General features: G+C 46.8%; 1 protein-coding gene across 1 annotated transcript in view; it reads left to right on the top strand.

Annotated features, from left to right (window-relative positions):
• The first annotated feature begins 4154 nt into the window (after positions 1-4154).
• The window catches only part of KIF5C (kinesin family member 5C), an 870858-nt gene continuing 856603 nt past the window's right edge, over positions 4155-18409 (top strand). Inside the window, exon 1 of the mRNA XM_069616501.1 lies at positions 4155-4690. Coding sequence (XP_069472602.1) covers positions 4565-4690 — 126 coding nt within the window. The 5' untranslated portion in view covers positions 4155-4564. The remainder of the gene's footprint in view (positions 4691-18409) is intronic.

Here is an 18409-nt window from a genome sequence, read left to right as displayed (position 1 = left end):
TTTTGTGGTTCTGCCATTCCTCAACACCATCCACTCAGGGCAATGTTTCAGGCTTGGGTGACCACTCCTCAGGCTATGTCGCGCCAAATCGCTATGATGTTCACGCAGTGGCCTTGCTGGTTCCTTTCAAGGCACCCACGTTCGGTCCTGCATCAGGGTACCTCTGAGAGCAGTTACGCGATGCGTTGGTTGTGCCCAGCGCCTTCCAGGGTAGTGATCAGCTCCGTCTTCGGGCTCTTATCACCTTCCCCTTGGGTGTGCTCCTCGGCCATCCTCCCAGTTCCCGGCACTAGCGCATACTCATCTCCTCCATACAATTCCCTTTGTGGTCCTCGTTCTTGGCGTACGGGTGCTTATTGTGTCTCGGCGCTCCAGACCTGATGCCCGTCACATGCCTCTCAGTGCCCGCTACTGTTCTTCAGGTCGCATGCCCAGCTTCCATGGGCCTGCGGCTCTCATAGCACCATGGTCTTTCTTTGTTTCAGGTGGGCATCTTTATATTTCTGCCTCAGAGCTGGGTCATAGCCTTTCGGACGGCACAGGCTTTACGAATGGGGACCACAGCAGTCCGTTAATGCAGCCAGCTAGTGCCCGTTGATTTCGCGCATCTAGACCTCCAATCTACTGCTGACGGGCGTGCATATTCACCGCATACAAGATAAAATTGATCACGGATCACAGGAGCTGCATGAGTTCTGTCCTATCGCATGGCTGTTTTGCAATGCCCGCCAGATGCAAGATACTTAGTATTCTCTTGTATGTTAGGTTTGTCAAATATATTAAAGTGACTGATCTGGCAATGGAGTGCATTTGCTCTACTTAGAGGGGGGAGTAGTAATTGGTATTTGGGAAGGGGTTGAATGTATTATAGCGGGGGTATACCGCGTTCCCTGAGAATAGTTTACAATCCCATAGGGGGCTTTCTTCCCCACGTGATCCTCCCTCTGTACACCATCCCCAGGGGGACTATTGTACTATGGACTGTGAGGGGTCAGAAATGTGAGACGCACAACTGTTAGATGATTTCTCAAAATATACCATTTTAATAAATCATACGTTTTGTCAATCGTCTCACTATCCCTGCTCTGATGAGGATTTCCCTGCCCATCAAAACTAAAGGAAAATATTAACACAGGATATCTGGCCCTCACACTTAAACATCAAATACATAAAGAAACAGATGGCATTTTATAGTAACATCACCAATAATATTCAGAGTCTTCCTTGGTAGCCTGGGTGAACTCCCCTTCCCCAGGGTTTAAGGTAAATGTAGTTTCAATGTTCAACAAAAAGAAACAAGGAAATCCTGGTTTGTCATACAGTCGCAATTCAGTTCTTGGCTTCTTCAATGTCAAGACTAAGTTCTGTTAACCAAAGTTCAAACAACAGAAAAGCTTCTCTTCTTGGTGAAAAGAAAGACTTTCCACTTCATCAAAATAGCATCAATGTAATTTATAGCCAAGATGCTTTGCCACAACTTCCAGTTGTCCAAAAAGAAATACTACAGTTCTTTGTTAGGTTAAGGTAAAAACAACTTCTGGTAATGTTAATGAAACACAGTTCTTGGTTAACACTTAGTACGTCTTTCTTTATAAGATTAGGAGTCACGGTTTGTATCTTTGTCAGGATGACTACACAGCACTTCATTTTAGCAACTCTCAGCTTTGAGTAACTTCTGCAGGATTTCACCATGTGGGTCTACTCCTTTGCCTCATAGGATCCCACCTTCAATTGGGCTACCAAAGTCTCAAATCTACTGACAACCGAATACACCACCTCAGCTTCAGCACTTTGTGACTTTAAACATTGTTCGGATATGACAAGATTCACTACCTGGGTGGCCACTTTCTGGATACTGTTGCTGGCAGTGTTTGCGCAAGGAATCAGAATGCTTGGTCAAACTCACCAGCTTCTATATTGCTCCCTTCGCGGGCTGCCAGATTTCTACGACTTCTGGCTTCAATTTGGATCCACACCCTTCCATGCTGAATGCTTCTCTGAATTCCATGCAATTAAGGAGCCCCTCTCGCTCCCGAGACCCACGGCTTCACAGCAACTTCCGGCCACAGTCTCTGGTGCGCTTCCTGCTGTGCAATCTCTGCAATTAGGTTCACATGGGGAAAGCAGTCTTCTTTCACGCATTCTGCTGCACAACCTCTGCACATCAAAGTATGGGGGAACAGGGCCCTCTTGGGACAGGCAGTTGAAATTTGCTGGATCAGACTCCCAGTGTTCCTTTGGTTCTTACAATTCTGCCTGGATTGCCAACACCATGCTTTCTTCTTCCTGCTTCTACAATTGCTGCATACACTCCGGTCACACCCCTTCTAATGGCATGCACCTGAGGGGGCCTTTTAAGCTTCAAAGCTTTCCTCAGGTGTGACCTGTCAGGCTTAATTGCCTGACTAGTACTGCAACATTACTCTTCAGCCCTCTTCCTCGTCCCAGTACCTATAGGAGTGTGGAACGTGTAGTCCCCAACAAAATAAGGTCTTTTTGGCAACTTCTTATTTTTAAGGGTATATTAATTTCCCTTAAAGGTATTTAGGGATGAATAATCAGAATTCATTGGTAAAGAGGAAGGCAGTTTATGCAAGGCAACATTTGTAGACTCTCTTTCGTCGTACCTTTGAGAGTAAGGGAGATTTTTATCCTCAGGGGCCTTGAATGGTCTTTCCTTCCTTAGGGTTTGTTCAGATTTTAGGTCAACTGTGCCCATAGGCACAGATTTTATATGTGGTTCAGATACATCATAACAACAATAGGCCATTACATGCTTTGGCAACTTTAAAAGGTTCTGCCTTTTAAAGGATAAATACTGTGTCTCATCCCACAAGATCGCCTCACCACCCTGGACCGTATCTCCTCCCAGGTTTTCCTCCCGCAGTACACCAACCCCAAGGTCAGGATCAGGATGCATCTGCCTTTCCCTGGCCACCTGGTAGGAGAGTTTAGGCAGGGGTTTAGTGAGTGATCCATAGGATTCATCAGAGGACTGTAGGGACACTGTGAGCAATGACATTACATTTAGAGGAGGCAGTAAGAAGTGGCAAGGAGATTCATGTGGAAAATACAGACATCAAAAAGCTGGTGCACATTACAAATGAAAAGATGCACATTCTGACAATGGCACATTTTAAAATGTTCTACTTCAGGTTAAACAAGTTAGCTGTCCGGTTTGCACTGTGTACATACTAACCTGAATTAATCAATTAACACCAATTCCCATTAATTGGTAACCTGTCTTTAAAAAATCAGTTCAAAGCATGCTCAGATGTCAAAAGTGAGGTGCTTTTCTGCAATGGACTAAAATGTGCAAATATTTTACTGGCTATGTGATCTCGTTCAGCATTGCACAAACTGCGAGGCTGAAATATGCAGTGATTGAAAAACACTATTGTGTGTGCAGGAAGCGATTGTTTCAAATAGGTTGGGCAAAACGATCATGCTGGATGGAAGGAAAAATACAGAGGCAGCTCGGATTGTGGGCATGTACAACACAGAGGGGCAAGTTGTGTTGATTGACAGGGTCAACATTTAAAAGCATGGGAGAGAGTGGGGCTAGACTGAAGCTTGACTAATAAGCTAACTAGAATAGTAGTCAGTCTGCTTTAATAGCTGTTCGTTATTTTGTTAGTCTTAAACATATGTAACGGCTCTTTACTTTTGCAATTTCGCTTCCTGTGGTGACATCAGGATCAAAGCTCAGGGGGACATCACAGCTTGTGTTTTCATCAGAGTCTATAGCCTTTGGGTGTGATTTCGTGTGCTGTCATTGAGTGTGTGATACCGTCTCCTCTACTCCTTTCGTTTTAGTAATGTAGCTCACCGAGCAGATTTTTTGAGAAAGGAATAAAATACACGTCCCAGAATGCAAAGTGCTTTCGAATTGAGCAAAGGTGTCACGCACATGAGCTCAGTTACCAGCTATAAACAATCAGAGATTAACACTCAGGGCATTTGCGAAAATAGAACTCGTTCATATTGAGAGTGACTTGATATAAAGGCGGCTTCTATTCATAAAAGCCGTCGAAAATAATATTTTCTTGGCTGTGCCGTTGAGAATTCCACACCGCCTTTCTGCGAACTACATCTCCCAGCGCGTCGTGCATTCTCCCACGGCTCAGTCGGCGAGAGGTTTGGGAGGGGCTGATGTAATGCAGTGAAGTCACAAAGCCCTGGGGGGCAGAGCTGGGAGAAGGAGGCTGGCTGGTGCTGATGCGGGATGGCAGTTCTCGCAGAAGGGCACAGGAGCTGAGCGAGGTGGCCGCATAACGCCCCTTCGGGTGCACTGAATGCCTGCCATCGCGCCCGCCGCCGCATCTGTGCGCAGCCCGCCGAGCTGAGCGTCTGCCGCAGCGGCTGTGCAGCGCGCTCGCCCGCCACCCGTGCTGTGCACAGAGGCACCTGCAATGCCGCGCTGCGCCCGCCTGCCAGCAGCCAGATGACCTGCTGAGAGGCGGCGGAAGGCTTCCAGGCCCCGGCCCGGGAGAGAGGTTTATGCATCACACAAGGCTCGCGGCGGTTTAGTGTTGGCATAACCCCGTGGAGTATCACCGCCGAGATGGCAGACCCAGCCGAATGCAGCATAAAAGTCATGTGCAGGTTCCGGCCCCTCAATGAGTCCGAGATCGTGCGGGGAGACAAATTTATTCCAAAATTTAAAGGGGATGACACGGTGGTAATCGGGGTAAGTCATTCTGTTTTCCCTGTGGCACGTGTACCACATACATGTATGTATGACCTGTGTGTATATAGTAAGCTGGCTCGCGCTTCAGGTGGGGTCTATTTTCTGTTTGCCCGTGCTACATGTTCCGGGCGTGTGAGTAGCTGTGTTCAACGTGTGGGTTGATCTGACGGGCTTCCATTGTTCCATCTGATCTCAGACTGGGCTCCCGAGACCGCCTCTCCAGGGGGGACTTGTGCTGGTGTCAGAATAAAAAATCAAACAGATGTGCTGTTCCTGGGTTGCCTCGTGCCAGATGAATGCCCCAAGGCGGGCTGTCGAGGGTGTGGGCACCGGGGGCGCAGGGGAGCAGCCCTCTAGCACCAGTGCGTGGACAGGGACATCTGCTGAATTATTCCTCAGTTAATGGGAAACGCTGGTGGGAACAGCTGGGCCCGCGCCAACATGCATCTGTGTAATGATGCTTCTGAGGGATGCAGACGCCGCATTCGATGGACTGGAATGCATTTCACTGAAAGAAGGGTAGTGTGTATTTGTTTTCTCGTTAAGGGCAGCCCACCCCATGCAGAATGCGGGGCGATTTCTAGATGCCCCCGGGGTGCTGCGTCGCAGCGTTGTGGCTCACTGATCTCTATTTAAATGCCCTATTTTATGTGGCCGGATTGAATCAAGGCTAACTGGCGTTTTCTGGCTGGTTCTCTGCTGGCGCAGCCTCCTCGGCATTGATTAGAATGATGTCATTGTGGTCACTGAGCATGCTCAGTCTGCCCCGCTCTGATGCGTAAGGTCAAATGACTGACAGCTGCTGACAGTCCACATTCAGTCAGGGCGAGAAATGCCGCTGCTCGACGCGGAGGCTCCGTTTCCGACCTGCAGCGCAAAAACCCGCAACATACAGGCAGAGAAGGCTAGGGTGATGGCATGGGCACGTGTGTGTCTAAGCACCGCCCTCTGAACTGGAACAGGTCGTCATTCACCCAGGGACATCGCCACATGCCTCGTTTTGCCCAACGAAACGGGGTTTAGGCACCCCGCCTTCTACAGCTCGTGCCAAGTATAAAGTAGGCGGATACTTTTGTAGTTGTTGGACAGTATATCGGCCGCAATGTATTATTTACATTAACATCCCCACAATACTATCACGAACAGACAATTCGAGAAGGCCTAGCCGGCCCCATCCAAGACGATGCTCCATTTCAGCCAGCTGCAGCCCCTTTAGCATTGTATTACATGTAGCCCCCTCCCATCCCCCCCCTTGGCCTCTTCTGTGTACTAGCCAAGTAGTCGCAGGTGCGCGCTGTATGGAGCACTGGCGTCTACGTAAAACGTGTCCCTCTTGGATACTATGAGGCTACAAGCCCACGCCCGATTAACCACGGCTGTGCCAGCTCTCCAAGGGTGGTGAGAGGTATTTCACCTCTTTCCAGCCTTTTTGGGGCATGCCTTGATTGTACCAACGTCATGCCAATCCCTTTCTGTCAGGCCATCTTTAATGTGTAACAAAAAGGATCCATACCCCCCATCATATAAGTGTACTCTGTCCTAGTTATAATCCCCAAGAATGTTCAAATCTATGAACCCATGCTGGAAAGTGGCGAAGAACATTTCCCAGAAAAACCTTGCTACAACTAGATTTCGTTTGTTTCTGGAATTTCTACTGCAGTATGTGCCCCTGTGCCATGCCATACAATTCTCAGAATCCCCCTGGCCAAATCAATTCAGGCTTTCCTAATTGTCTCCGCCAGGACTAATACATCCCCTGTGAGGGTTGCCCACTTCCCATGCTCACAAGAACATTGCCTCCCAAATGTTCTATAATTGCGTCTGGGGGCTCCTGTTTATCCAAAAGCTTGAACAGTCTCCTCTAATTGGGAACACCTCATGCCTGACCTCCCAAACCATCCAACATCAGTTCTCAATAAACCTGGGATTTCTGTCGCTGTAACAGAGCAAGGCCCACCTATGGTCCTTTCTTTCTATAAAGAGTCAAAACGCCCATGCTGTTCTCCTCCGTTTGCCCGGGCAATATGTGGGGGGAAAATCAGAAACTGGGGTTAATACCTGCCAGATGTGTGCCCAGTCCTGGATACCTCTGAAAATATTTGGCCTTCCATCTTGCAATTTTATTCAGGCTTTCTACTGTTACCTGCAACACAGCAGCAGCTCTTGTTGCTGCTCCTATCCTAAAAGAATGAGACCCAAAAATTGCTGGGTTCAAACCAGTACAACCTTTGTCACAGCCCAAAATTAGAATCTAGTCTAAGCGAGCCCGTTGCTGTGTGATAGTAGTGACCCTGGGCTGTTAGGTCTGGTCTCCACAAAAGCCTTTAAAAGACATTTATAGGGCATGCTTGCTTATTATATATGCACCTATAATGCACCCATTTCCGTTTACCCATATGTGTTTTTGATGTTATGACCTTCAAATGTATCTCATACTCTCCAAACGATGTGTCTTCAAACACAAGGCCCTCCAAACCAGCACCTGCTTTGTTGGGCTCCACCAAGACGTCCACCCGAAAATTAAAAAAAGAAAAATGGCCAATGAGAAGGCTGCCTTCAGAGAGACACAGCTCATAAACATTGGTGCATATTCCTGCCAGGCAGACGTTTAGGCCCTTCAGTTATCTATGTGCACCGGCAACCATTATTTAGGCTTTGCCCCCTCTAGCCTTCCCCAGTCTTTCAATGCTGCCTTAATATAGTGGCTCATGGTTGGGTCCTCAATCCAACCCCCCCACCAAGCTTTACAAAGCATGCTCTTGCGGCCAGGTGGGGGGGTGCGCAAGCCCCTGGTTTCTTTGCTCTGTAGGCCCGACCCAAGCAAGGTCTCGCCAATGTGTCTCCCCCAGCCCCGCCACTGACTGCAGTCATGGATCTGGATGTTGCATAGTTCTTTCTGTGCTGTATCTGAGAAAAGGGACCTTGTAACCAACCTCAGAATTCTTTGCTATTTCCTGGAACCATCCTGGGAATTCAGTCCTCTCCTCTCACGTTGGAAGCCATCTCCCTGAACCTGGTCCACTGAAAATGACACACGTTGACAGCTAAGTTATTTTTGACACCTGGGATATGGCACGCCCACAGAAGTGAGCTTGTTGAGCCCCTCAGAAATGCCAGCACACCTGGGCAAGTATTCAACTCCCCTCCCTGCCCACTCCAGTTTACTACCTGGCCACTACCTGGTTACCGAACCACATTATGATTATCAAATATGAAAGGCCACCACAACTCCAGGAAGGAAATGTTCACCGTCATACGAGAAGCCCTCCTTTCCTCCAGGGCAAGGTTTTGAAGGCCACTCATCAACGAGAAAAGCCCCAAAGCCGTTTACTTCTGATGCATCCGTGAACAGTTATAACTTCTCACTGGATTGCCAAGCTCCTCTCCATACACATATGCCGTTCACATTGTTCTAAGAATTCTCCCTGTGTGACTATGCCCATCTTGACGCCAGTACCCAACTACCCGATGGTGCTTCTGCGTCAGAACATCGGTTTGCTTCCTGGCAAATACCTTGCCTGTCTGTATACACTTTTGATGCAAAGTGCAGCTGACCTAGCATTCTCGGCAATCCCTCCAGTGCAGTTTTGATCTTCGATTTCAATGATCGAATACCCTGCGGAAACTCGCCCACCTTCTCCAAGAGCTTGCAAATCCCTTCTACCCAGCCAATTTCAGTGCCGAGGAATGCTAGTCATTGCTGGCACAACTGTTTTATCGCTATCCAATGGCAAATGTCCAAATGTTGGTAACAATTTTGCAGATTCATCATTCTGTACCATCCACAATCAATCGTCCAAATAGTGAGCCCCCTTCCCTGTACCAGTTTTCCCCTTCATGGCCCATTCTATAAAGAAACTGAACAATTTTGAAATGGACAGAATGCACCCAGCATGCCAGGGGCATGCATTTATTAAAACATACCTGGCTATCAAATAGAAAACCCAACAGATAAAAGCGATTGGGGTGGCCTGGGGGCGTCAGTTGTAGTGACCTTTTTTTTCATGGGTCATTTTACAGCGTATTTTTTCTGCACTCCTGTCCACCCCCTCTACCCTATTGCTGTCTGGGCGGGGTCGCTTGCCATTGTCCTCAGCACCCCATTACAGAATAGCCCCCCTTGTGATCCCTCTTACCCTTGTCCTGCTTCAGCCAACAGAGCATCCTGCCCGGCCGACCGTACCAAATCCCCTGCCTCATCTAGTGATGTTTAAGACACCGAGCAGTGCTCCCATATCAACGAGTAGTTAAGACTCTTCCCTCAGGAGGATCCTCCATTCTCCTAAAGGCTCAATCTTTTTTTCATTCTTTAACCTTACCACCTCAGTCATAGCAATCAGTGACATAAGATCCCTTGCTAACCTATCAACTATGGGCACCTTGTATGGGATGACAACACTTTCAGAAAAACCTGTTAGCCTACTTCTCATTCTAGCAGTTCAACAGTGGCCTAAATTCTTCTAATTTTATCGGGGCTGCGGAGGAGGGCAAGTGGAGGTTTGGAGAAAAATTGCACCCAGTAAATGGCTCTGCCCTCTAATTCTGCATAGGTTGCTCTTTAGCCTTGAACCCTGGCAACTTCGTCTTCTGCGCCCAATGCAGGGCTGCATGGTCCTCACCATATTTGCCACTGGCATGCCTGTGAATACATCCTACTACGCCCCATGTGCAAATTCTCATCTCGAATTTCCAGCATAAGGAGGTGCTCTTCCCTTGCGGAGAGGGCCTATGCCCCCACCCTCCTTGCCCACGAAAAGGACCACTTGCTCCTCACAGTACTCCTTTGTGGTCCCTTCTGGCGAAATGAGTGTTTGGACTGCCAACGGATGAGGCCTAGATTGGTGTCACTAAAAATCAATTAGCAGGAGTCCTTTTTAATGGGTGTATTCCAATATATTCTCCTCATCCCACATAATGTTCTGACACACCTGCTTTTTTTCACCGAAACCCTTATCATGCTGAGCCAAGTGCCATCTCCATACTGCTCATAAGTCTTATGGGTCCTTTGCCCATAAGTGTCCAATGCAGCAGCATCCCCCCAGCAACTTTAAAACCATATGGCGGTGTACATCCTAACGAGAATGCAAAAACCCAAATATTCCTTTAGGTCATGCATTGTAGAACCCTGTGTAGTTTAGTGTCATAACCAGTGTCCGTCATTGTAACATCTAGTAGTGTACAGCTGTTTATCATTAAGCGTGCTGACACCTGTACTCAATACATTTCTATTAAAGACAGCAAACCAATTCTACTTTTTTTTATCGATAAGAGTTTATTCCATCATTTCATTTGTGCAGTTCAGTTTTGTAGAACATTTGGGTTATTAAACAGCTAGTAGATAAAGTAGTAGTGTATACAAAAAACGGTAGTTTCCAATTAGCTCTCCACTTGATCTTCTAATTACAATTAAAAAGTTATTTTACATCCTCTAATGACCTTATTCACTCATTCACATCCTATAGATCCCGACATGTTTCGCTCCTTCTCATTCTCATTCAAAATAGTTATTATGGGAGTTTCTTCAGGGGAACACTACATACAATACCCACATTGCTATTACAGGTCTACCACAATTACACTGTTAAAAAATTAATCTTCTGCTACATCGTGATTTCTGCCACTACAGTTGACATCTCGAGTTCCAAATTAATGTTGCGTGGTCATGCCTGTCTGTATCCACCAACTGCCACTGGGTCCATCCAGAACACCCTGGGTGTGGGGTCCTGCCACCTTTGAGTTAGAATAGAAAAGCCCTCTGTGTGGCCCTCTATCGGTACAGATGACTGTTTCCACCACGGTTGACAGTCTCTGTGTGTAGTTCCAGTGGAGTTCACAGCCTCCCTGCTAGTGCCTCTCATCGAGCAAACAGCTTGTGATAAAGTATGGTGCCGGTCTATTTCGGGAAGCATCTTCGGCAGGTCCCCCACGTGTGTCAATCCTTCGGTGTATGCTGGGTAACATCCTAAACCTTTAAAGAGTTATATTCCAATAAATGATATGTGTTTCCTTCCTACGCTTCTTTCTCCCCTATCACTCGTCCTTCAGTAGCTCCGACCCCAACTCTTCCTACCAGAAGCATCATATTGTCTCCAAACTCCCTATTCCATCTGTACGGTCTTTGTTGCCAGAGGAATGTGCCGTACTAATCCTCCTGCTCCTTGTGGCTGTTCTCCCCTAATAGTTATCCTCTGGACACCCTTAATCCTTCTGATTCGGCCCACTTTGCTCCCTGGTGGAACCCATGCCAAACTACCTGCTGGATACGCAGGGTGTCCTTGCTGTGTTGATAGAGCAAAGTGGATCCTGGTCACAGCAGCTGGTGTCCTGCCTTTTTCCAGACAAGTGTATGGACCCCGGGCCGCCCACGTCATTATTACCTGTCCGTTGAGTTTGCTCTCTTATTATTGTTGCTCCCACACACCCATTCAGACCCCCCTGCTACCATTCTCTGTGATTAGATAAAGTATTTGCTCATCTGGCTTGGAGGTGCCACTGTATTCGCTGCTGCGCCTCTAGATCTCCGTCCGCTGGTAGCCATAGTCTCATTTCTCTTTCACCCTCCCAGTACTGGCTGCTCTTTTTGCCCCCCTAACCTTCTGTATAGAGGGCAGCGTGTAATCTTCTTGGCCATACTGTGGTGTTAGCACTGTTCTCCCTTCCTGATGCTTTTCTTGTGTCCCTGGTATGCACTGCTACTACTCTTGGCCCTCTTCCTGCACTAGAATTATCCTGCTGGGACCTGAAGTGCCTGTGACGACCCACTGGCAGCTGCAGCCTGGGCTGGCAGCCATTCTAGCCCCCTTTGAGCAGTTGCAGACCATATCATGAAGGCCTCTGTCAGGTGAGCTGGCAGTATGGCTTCTGCTCTCCATTCCAGCGTGCCATGCTTCCCTTGTGCTCCCATCTATTTGAGTGACCGACAACATTCAACTTCCTGTGCTTGAAAAGGGGACATAACTGAACGCTCGCCAACTTCCAAACAAACAAGTAAAAACCGGTTTATTTCACCCACACTGTTGCGAGAGCGCTTGATCGGCTTGCGGTTGCGATCACTTGTCCTCAATGGCCTTCTCTTGTTTTCTGTTTTTTGGGGTCTGGTTCCGATCCCCCGGTCTCTTCATTTGTGAACCGGGACCGAGATCAGCTGCATCACTGCTGCACTCTCCGAAGCCGGGCCAGAAAAAAGCAGTAAAGGCTTGGAGTACCCATCCGTTTTATTTGTGACGGCAAGAACAGAACCCCAGGCTCCCAAAGTAGGCCGTCAATTGCTGTGACTCAGTGGCTCCGTCGCTATTAAATGTTGTGGGCTTGTAAGGGTTTAGAGCCGTGCCCGAATAATTTGCTGCGCCCGAGCTTCCACAGTGGTAAGTACCCAAGTCAACATCCTGGCTTTAGCAGCTCCCTCCACAGGATTTTTAGTATTTAAAAAAACAGTCATCCAAAATCACGAGCAGTTGGTGACCAAATCCCTAAAACCCAAATCCATACTACAATACAATAAAGCAAGGAAAAACATTTCACAGGCCCAGGGGGAAGCATCGACCCCAAATCCTTTCATAACAGGGAAACTTTTTCTGCTGAGAGAACAGTACTTTTTCAATCGTGGACCAGTTGTAAAGTTCGTTAACCCAATTCTTTGTTGAAGGATGTCTGTCAGATTTCCAACCTCTAAGAATTAATTTCTTTGCCGACATAGCGGCTCTGAACAACCGTTTCTTCTTTGGACCAGATGTCTCATCTATGGGAGCATCATGACCCAGTATCGTGGTCTCAAAATCAAAGAAAGTGTCCAATCTCCATACTCTATTCACCAGTGTGCATAGCTCATCCCAGAACGTGTGCACGCTGCACAGGCGTGATCCGAGGGAAAATGGGTAGCGCCAATGCGAGTTCGGCCTGGAGTGCTGTGTAATCCTGCAAATGCCTTTTTCCATGGGAAGCTGTGTCCTGATGCAAGAACATTAGAAAGGGGGCTGTTTGAGCCTGCAACGGCTGGTTCAAAGCCGCCCTCTTGCCCCAAAGGATTGGTTCCCTTCCTCTGCCATACTGTATCCTGGGCCCTGGTTGCTACCGTTGGCAGCTAGGACATTCTTTATCCATTGCACATTCATAGCTTCCAAGTGCCCCCATGTCGTATCTTCAGTCAACTCTGGCATTGTAGTAGTCAACAAATTCTAGTTTTGTTTTCTCTGAGCCTACAAGTCCCCTAAACTCAAAGCGGTGCTGCCTAAACTTAGCCGTCACTGACTGAAATTGTCACACATGAAATGGAACACTTGGCATCTAAGCATGTGGCAAATTACATCATGACACGTTCTGCCGTCATATCTCTGAGTACTTTCGACGCAGGACCAGTTATTGGCCTCATATGCCCACGTGCTCCACGCGTGCCATGTGCTACATGGTTCACAATTACTAGGAGCTGGGACTTCGTTTGCTCCTGCTTCTACCCTAGAAGTGCCTGCTTAGCTTAAAACCAAGAGTTACCAAGAGCTTCTTTTGGCTTCCCAGGTCAACTGGTGCCTCTGCAAATAAACAGGAATTAGGACACTAGGCCACACATCTAAATATGATGGATCGCGCATAATAGGTACAAAGTTAGGGTGCATCTCACGTGGAAGATTTACAATGCACTGTGTTCTCGCTCCTGTTTCCTGGTCCTGCCTACTGGGTGTGCCCGAGACCCAGGAACTGGTTTAAGCTCCTGCTCATCGAAACTTAATTTCAGACCCTGTGTTATGACCTTCAACTATTAGGTACAGTTCAAACCTTTGCGTTTTCCATAGAAAGTTTTTTCTCTCCTAGGGTATAGTTTGTAGCTGTGAGCTTTGATGAGGGATGTATACAACATTGTGGTGTTGTGTAAATGCAGTACATCTTGTAAAGCGCTCCATCACGGAGTGGGCATGGGAGCTTCGAAGAAGGAAGTGAAAGTGTGGAGCACAAACCAAAGCGCTCTAAGGTCCAACACACCGGAGTCTTCATTGCTTCCTGATTGAATCCCTGTAACTGCTGCCTGTATTGAAAAGATTCTACTTCTATTCTTGCTTAAATATTGGGGGACCCACTAGCAAGCATGCAGTGAAAAAGCGCAATTGTTCAATTGGTTCATAGATATGAAACTTCTTTATGGAAAGCCTAGGGCCCCTTCACGTGATAACCTTGCAGACCATGCCAGCTGCTTTGGAAGAGGATTCCGTTGTCCACTGTGAGGTTGCCAAGGCTGAAAAGAGCTTGTGTAATGTTATTTCTTTCCCAGACAAAAGACGCGCAGCCGTATTCTGAAATTTAAACTGTTTTATTTAGCACTTTTGTGATAGAAAAATACAACACCCTTGAAATGGATCCTACTATAACATACATTGGGGGTCATCAGTAGTTGGGAGGAGTGGTAAAAATGCGGCAGTAATGCTATTACTGCTCCGCCCAATCCCGAGTTTGGGCAGAAAGTGGCAGCTTTTTGCTGGAGGTTAAATTCTCCCCTTGCCGCCCATTTTCGGCACTATTATCACCCTGAATGTCCCATGGAATGGGGATTTACTCCGTCCCCCGAAAATCGGATCTTAATGGCGCTGGACCGATTTGTGGTAATGCAATTTGCGCTGGCGGTATCCCAGCAGAATTACCACTGGGATACCACCAGACTCCTGATGATAAAGCCCATTATCATCATAGTAAAAAATACATGTTAAAAACCACATACTAAAAACGAGTACGATTTTGAATAATAATTAAAACATTAATATGAGCACGTGAGCGGGATTAAAACCTAATTTCAATGGAAATTGAAGGACTCGTAACAACAATACCTTCAACGCAACAAATAAACTATGCTAGCTGTGTTTGAATTTTTTTCCATGCAACGTACAGAAAACTGGCCACGACCGTGTCCCTTTCGTATCCCAATGGCCAAGGAGAACAACGCTTGAAGCGTCTGGATCTACCAGCAGGCCCTCCTTGACCAGTCGATTGTCCAGATGCGAAACCCTCAGTTGCCTGTATTCTGGGTAGAGCAATGCAAAATGCTGACAATTTTCCATGTCACCATAGCAGTTAACACACTTTGTGTCCACTGACAGTTTCCACCCCTTTAAATTATTAGCCAATGGTAATTTATCGCACCTCGCCAGCGCGAACACCATTTTTTGTTGTGGCTTGGTTAACGTTCATAGAAGGCTGTTGCAAAAACTCTTATGTGAGGCTGTCTCTGCTTCCTCTTAAGGCTAGACAAGCTTGATGGCACCGATGCCTCAGCTGAACGACTTGAGTCCAACAGCGTTCTAAATCCAGACTTTGCAATTCTGAGTGAATTGTGATTTTATACTTCGAAGGTACAGACATGGAAATGTTTTCCTCCCATAAAAGGCCCATTAGATTCTTTGCTAATGTTGGTCTTTTCCAGGTATAAAGAACCTGTCTGAACGCACCCTATTTAGAGTTTTAAGTGTTCTGATATCAGCTTCTAGTGTGACATTAAGAAAACTTTGAAGGAGGAGTAAAAACCTTACCCAAAAATGTATTTCGCTTTAGGCCCTCTTGCTGTATGCTAGATCCAGACCACAATTTCCGGTGCTGTAGGCCACAGCACCACCTAATTTTACCAGAACTGCCTTAACCTGTGGCAATATTTTGTCGTTGCGCCTTGGGCTATGGCAGCCAACTCTGCTTTCGATGAAGCCATGGTAATGGGTGGCATCTATGAAATATTGTTGCCCACACTTTGTTTTCTTTGTGCAAGAAAAATCTTTGTATTTTATACTTGATTTTGGAGCCAAAACACCATCACTTTAGATTTGGAGATGGTTATCACCAGTTCGGCCTATTTCCAGAATGTTTCTGTTGCCCCTAGGTGGGTTTGCAAAGCCCTATGTGTAGGCTAAGAGGACAGTCATCTACTTCAAGAAGTAGCTGTACTTGGAGAGTTCCTACACGTGGCTTGTCCTGCCAGCCAGTAGTAACATTTCCTACCATCATCATTTATATATAAACAAAATATTGGGGCCATAAAACTGCCCTGCTTCACTCAACATGTAGTTGGGAATCTAGAGGACATTTTCTCCAAAAAACAAATCACACTTGAGAGGTGGTTTCAGAAAACAGATTCTGAATGATACTAGGCAAAATAGGGTATAATGCCAGAGCAGTAATTTTATCCATATCCTTTCTCTGACTGCAAGACAAAATGCAGAGAAGTCTAAATGGGCTACGTAGAAGGTGGAAGGGTGTTGAGGAAGAAAGCGGATACAAAGGTGCCTATTGGTTGCTAAAAACCTTTATTTATAGAAAAAATAAATCTTCACTGTCCTTATCTTCTAAGGGAGGTTTCCCTGCCTCCAACTAATACTAAAAGATCTGTCAGAATGCCTGTCAAAATCAAATTCCACCGTCCTGTGTCACATTACAAACTACTTCTAGCCCTTACATTACAACTATAAAACTAAAGAATACTCTGACGGAACGTTCCTTCTCCAGGAGAATGACTCCCTTGTCCTGGTATTCAGGTGGTGTTCACAATGTTCTTTTGCAAAAGCATGCCAGGGTGAATGACTCCCTTCCCTGGCTGTTGGTTCCAACAAAACATTTGTACCACTCTACTTTCGGGACTAGGAGACTGACTCCCTTCTCCTTGGTCTGCACACTCCAATATAGTTCACAAAAAAACTAGGGGGAATGAATCCCTTCCCCTTGCATCTCTTGGGTATATTCAAAGGGCTTCTGTTTCTTTACCCGGAGAATGACTCCCTTTTCCTGGTGTTTGAGAGTTGTTTTCTCTTGCTGCTAATTTACCTCTATTTGTGGACCCCCCCCAAACCTTTTGCTTTTGTTGCAGCATCCTGACCTGACTTTTGCCGGTAGAGCACAGTCTTCAGATGCACTCCACTGGGCTTTCGCTCATTGTTATGGGGAAACTGATGTGTCCTTCAGGCTGTCCGTACTGAGAAGTTGTTTCTCTTAGTCTTTCAACTTTGTTGCCACTTTTGACAACTGTATTTCACTGCGCAAAGTACCTTACTGTAATGTGCAATGGGGTCCTTGTCCTTGTATTTTCAACATGTGCCTAGGAGTGGACTGGTGGCAGCAGAAGCTTTTTCATGTATTTACATAACTTTGTACCAAGCCTTAATGCGTTTGGCACATGACTGTGGCTAGTGTCCACCATGGCCATGCCACAAGGTCTTTTGTCCACTCCTTTGGCCATTTTGTCCGTTGGCCTTCCCCCTGGTCTTTGTGACCTTTTGAATTTCTTATTTCGGCATGCAGTTGCTCACAAAAGCCGCAGCTACTGCAGGTCAAGTGTGTAGGTACACAGGAAGTGGGCTGGGACTGTCTGGTCCCAATCCACACTACTGGTGCCAGGATGCCTGGTGTGCATGAGGGCCACAGTGGTCTCTGATTGGACCACTGCTGGCATGCATGAGTGGGGCTGATCTCTTTATTGGCCGGCTGGGTGCATGCACTCACTGTACTTGTGGATATGAGGAGGGGTCCTGAATGCAGATCGGCAACATGTCCGAATCAACTTGTAGATGGAGCCAAGTGTTGAAAAGACCAGAGCAGACCCAAGGACTATCTGTTGTCCCAGTAGAGTCCCGATTTGCGCTTGATCTCCAAAGACCTGTGAATTTGCTTCAACCCCTTGGAGTGGTGGGACCAATTACTCTTGACGTATCCTGGTTGCCCTGCAAAATAACCTGTTCGGAAGTGTCCCTGGGCCATCCAGTGGACTGTCCAGCTCAGAACTTGGCACCCGTGCAGGAGCGTTATCCTATCGAGATTTGCCTCAAACCTTTGGGGAATCCTAGCTTGCATTGCAAAGGACCTTCTTGCCAAATTTTGTCCCAGCTGATTTGGGCCGTGAGAGAGAAGTGTGCATCAAACTGTGACAGTTGGGCGTCCTTACATCACTGGGTGACAGTGACGGTAGCTGAAAGCAACTTTCCCGCATTTCTGTAAGTGCCCTGTGTAAGGAACTCATGTGGCAACAGTAAAGACAGACATAAGTGATCACAATTCAAGGGTGTCAATTAAACTGCAAAAGTGGGTGAGAGAAACGCCTAATCTAAACCTAAATCTAAGATGGGAGCAAGCTTCGACCATCAAATGAAAATATGGCAGTCCTAGTGGCGCTGTGCCAAATAAAAGGATCTATACTAAGAAAAACCTATTGCCAATCCTTGCGCCAATTACAAAAAGAGTGTGGGATAGGATTCATAAGAAAGAAAGAAGTGTTCACAAATGATGTGTCAGGATGCAGTAGTCTGGGTTTCCCATCCCCCCTGTTTTGAGCATGGGATAAGGTGGAACCTCTGAGCACAGCACACTTCTCGGGCTTCCGCAGCATGAGACGCCAGATCGACTCTAAAACTTCTATAACCTCGATGGCCTGGTCTCTTTTCCTTGCCTTCGATGGTTGGAAAATAACAAACCAAAAAGTTCATTTTATGCAGTAGTTATGGTGATAATGGCTCAGCCCTGGATCCCCCACTTCTGGGCGTAAACCCCTTACGAATAGTATTCAACAAAGCAAATGCAAAGTTTTTTCCAAATGGACTTGTGGGGTGTTGACTTTCCACCCCTGGATCTCCCTCCTTCGGGTTCAGATCCCTCTCGGACATCAGCCTCGCTCCTTCGGGTTCACTATGGCTTTTCCTTGGTTCACGTATCTTAATGTCTTTTTAAATAATTCTTCAGGCTTTGCCCCTTTCTGTCAGCATTCTT

This window comes from Ambystoma mexicanum, chromosome 9 (genome assembly GCF_040938575.1).
Source record: "Ambystoma mexicanum isolate Mex_15411 chromosome 9, UKY_AmexF1_1, whole genome shotgun sequence".
In the NCBI taxonomy this organism is placed as follows: Eukaryota; Metazoa; Chordata; class Amphibia; order Caudata; family Ambystomatidae; genus Ambystoma; species Ambystoma mexicanum.
The sequence above is the reverse complement of the archived record's forward strand: the minus strand, read 5'-3'. Positions and strand labels throughout refer to the sequence as shown.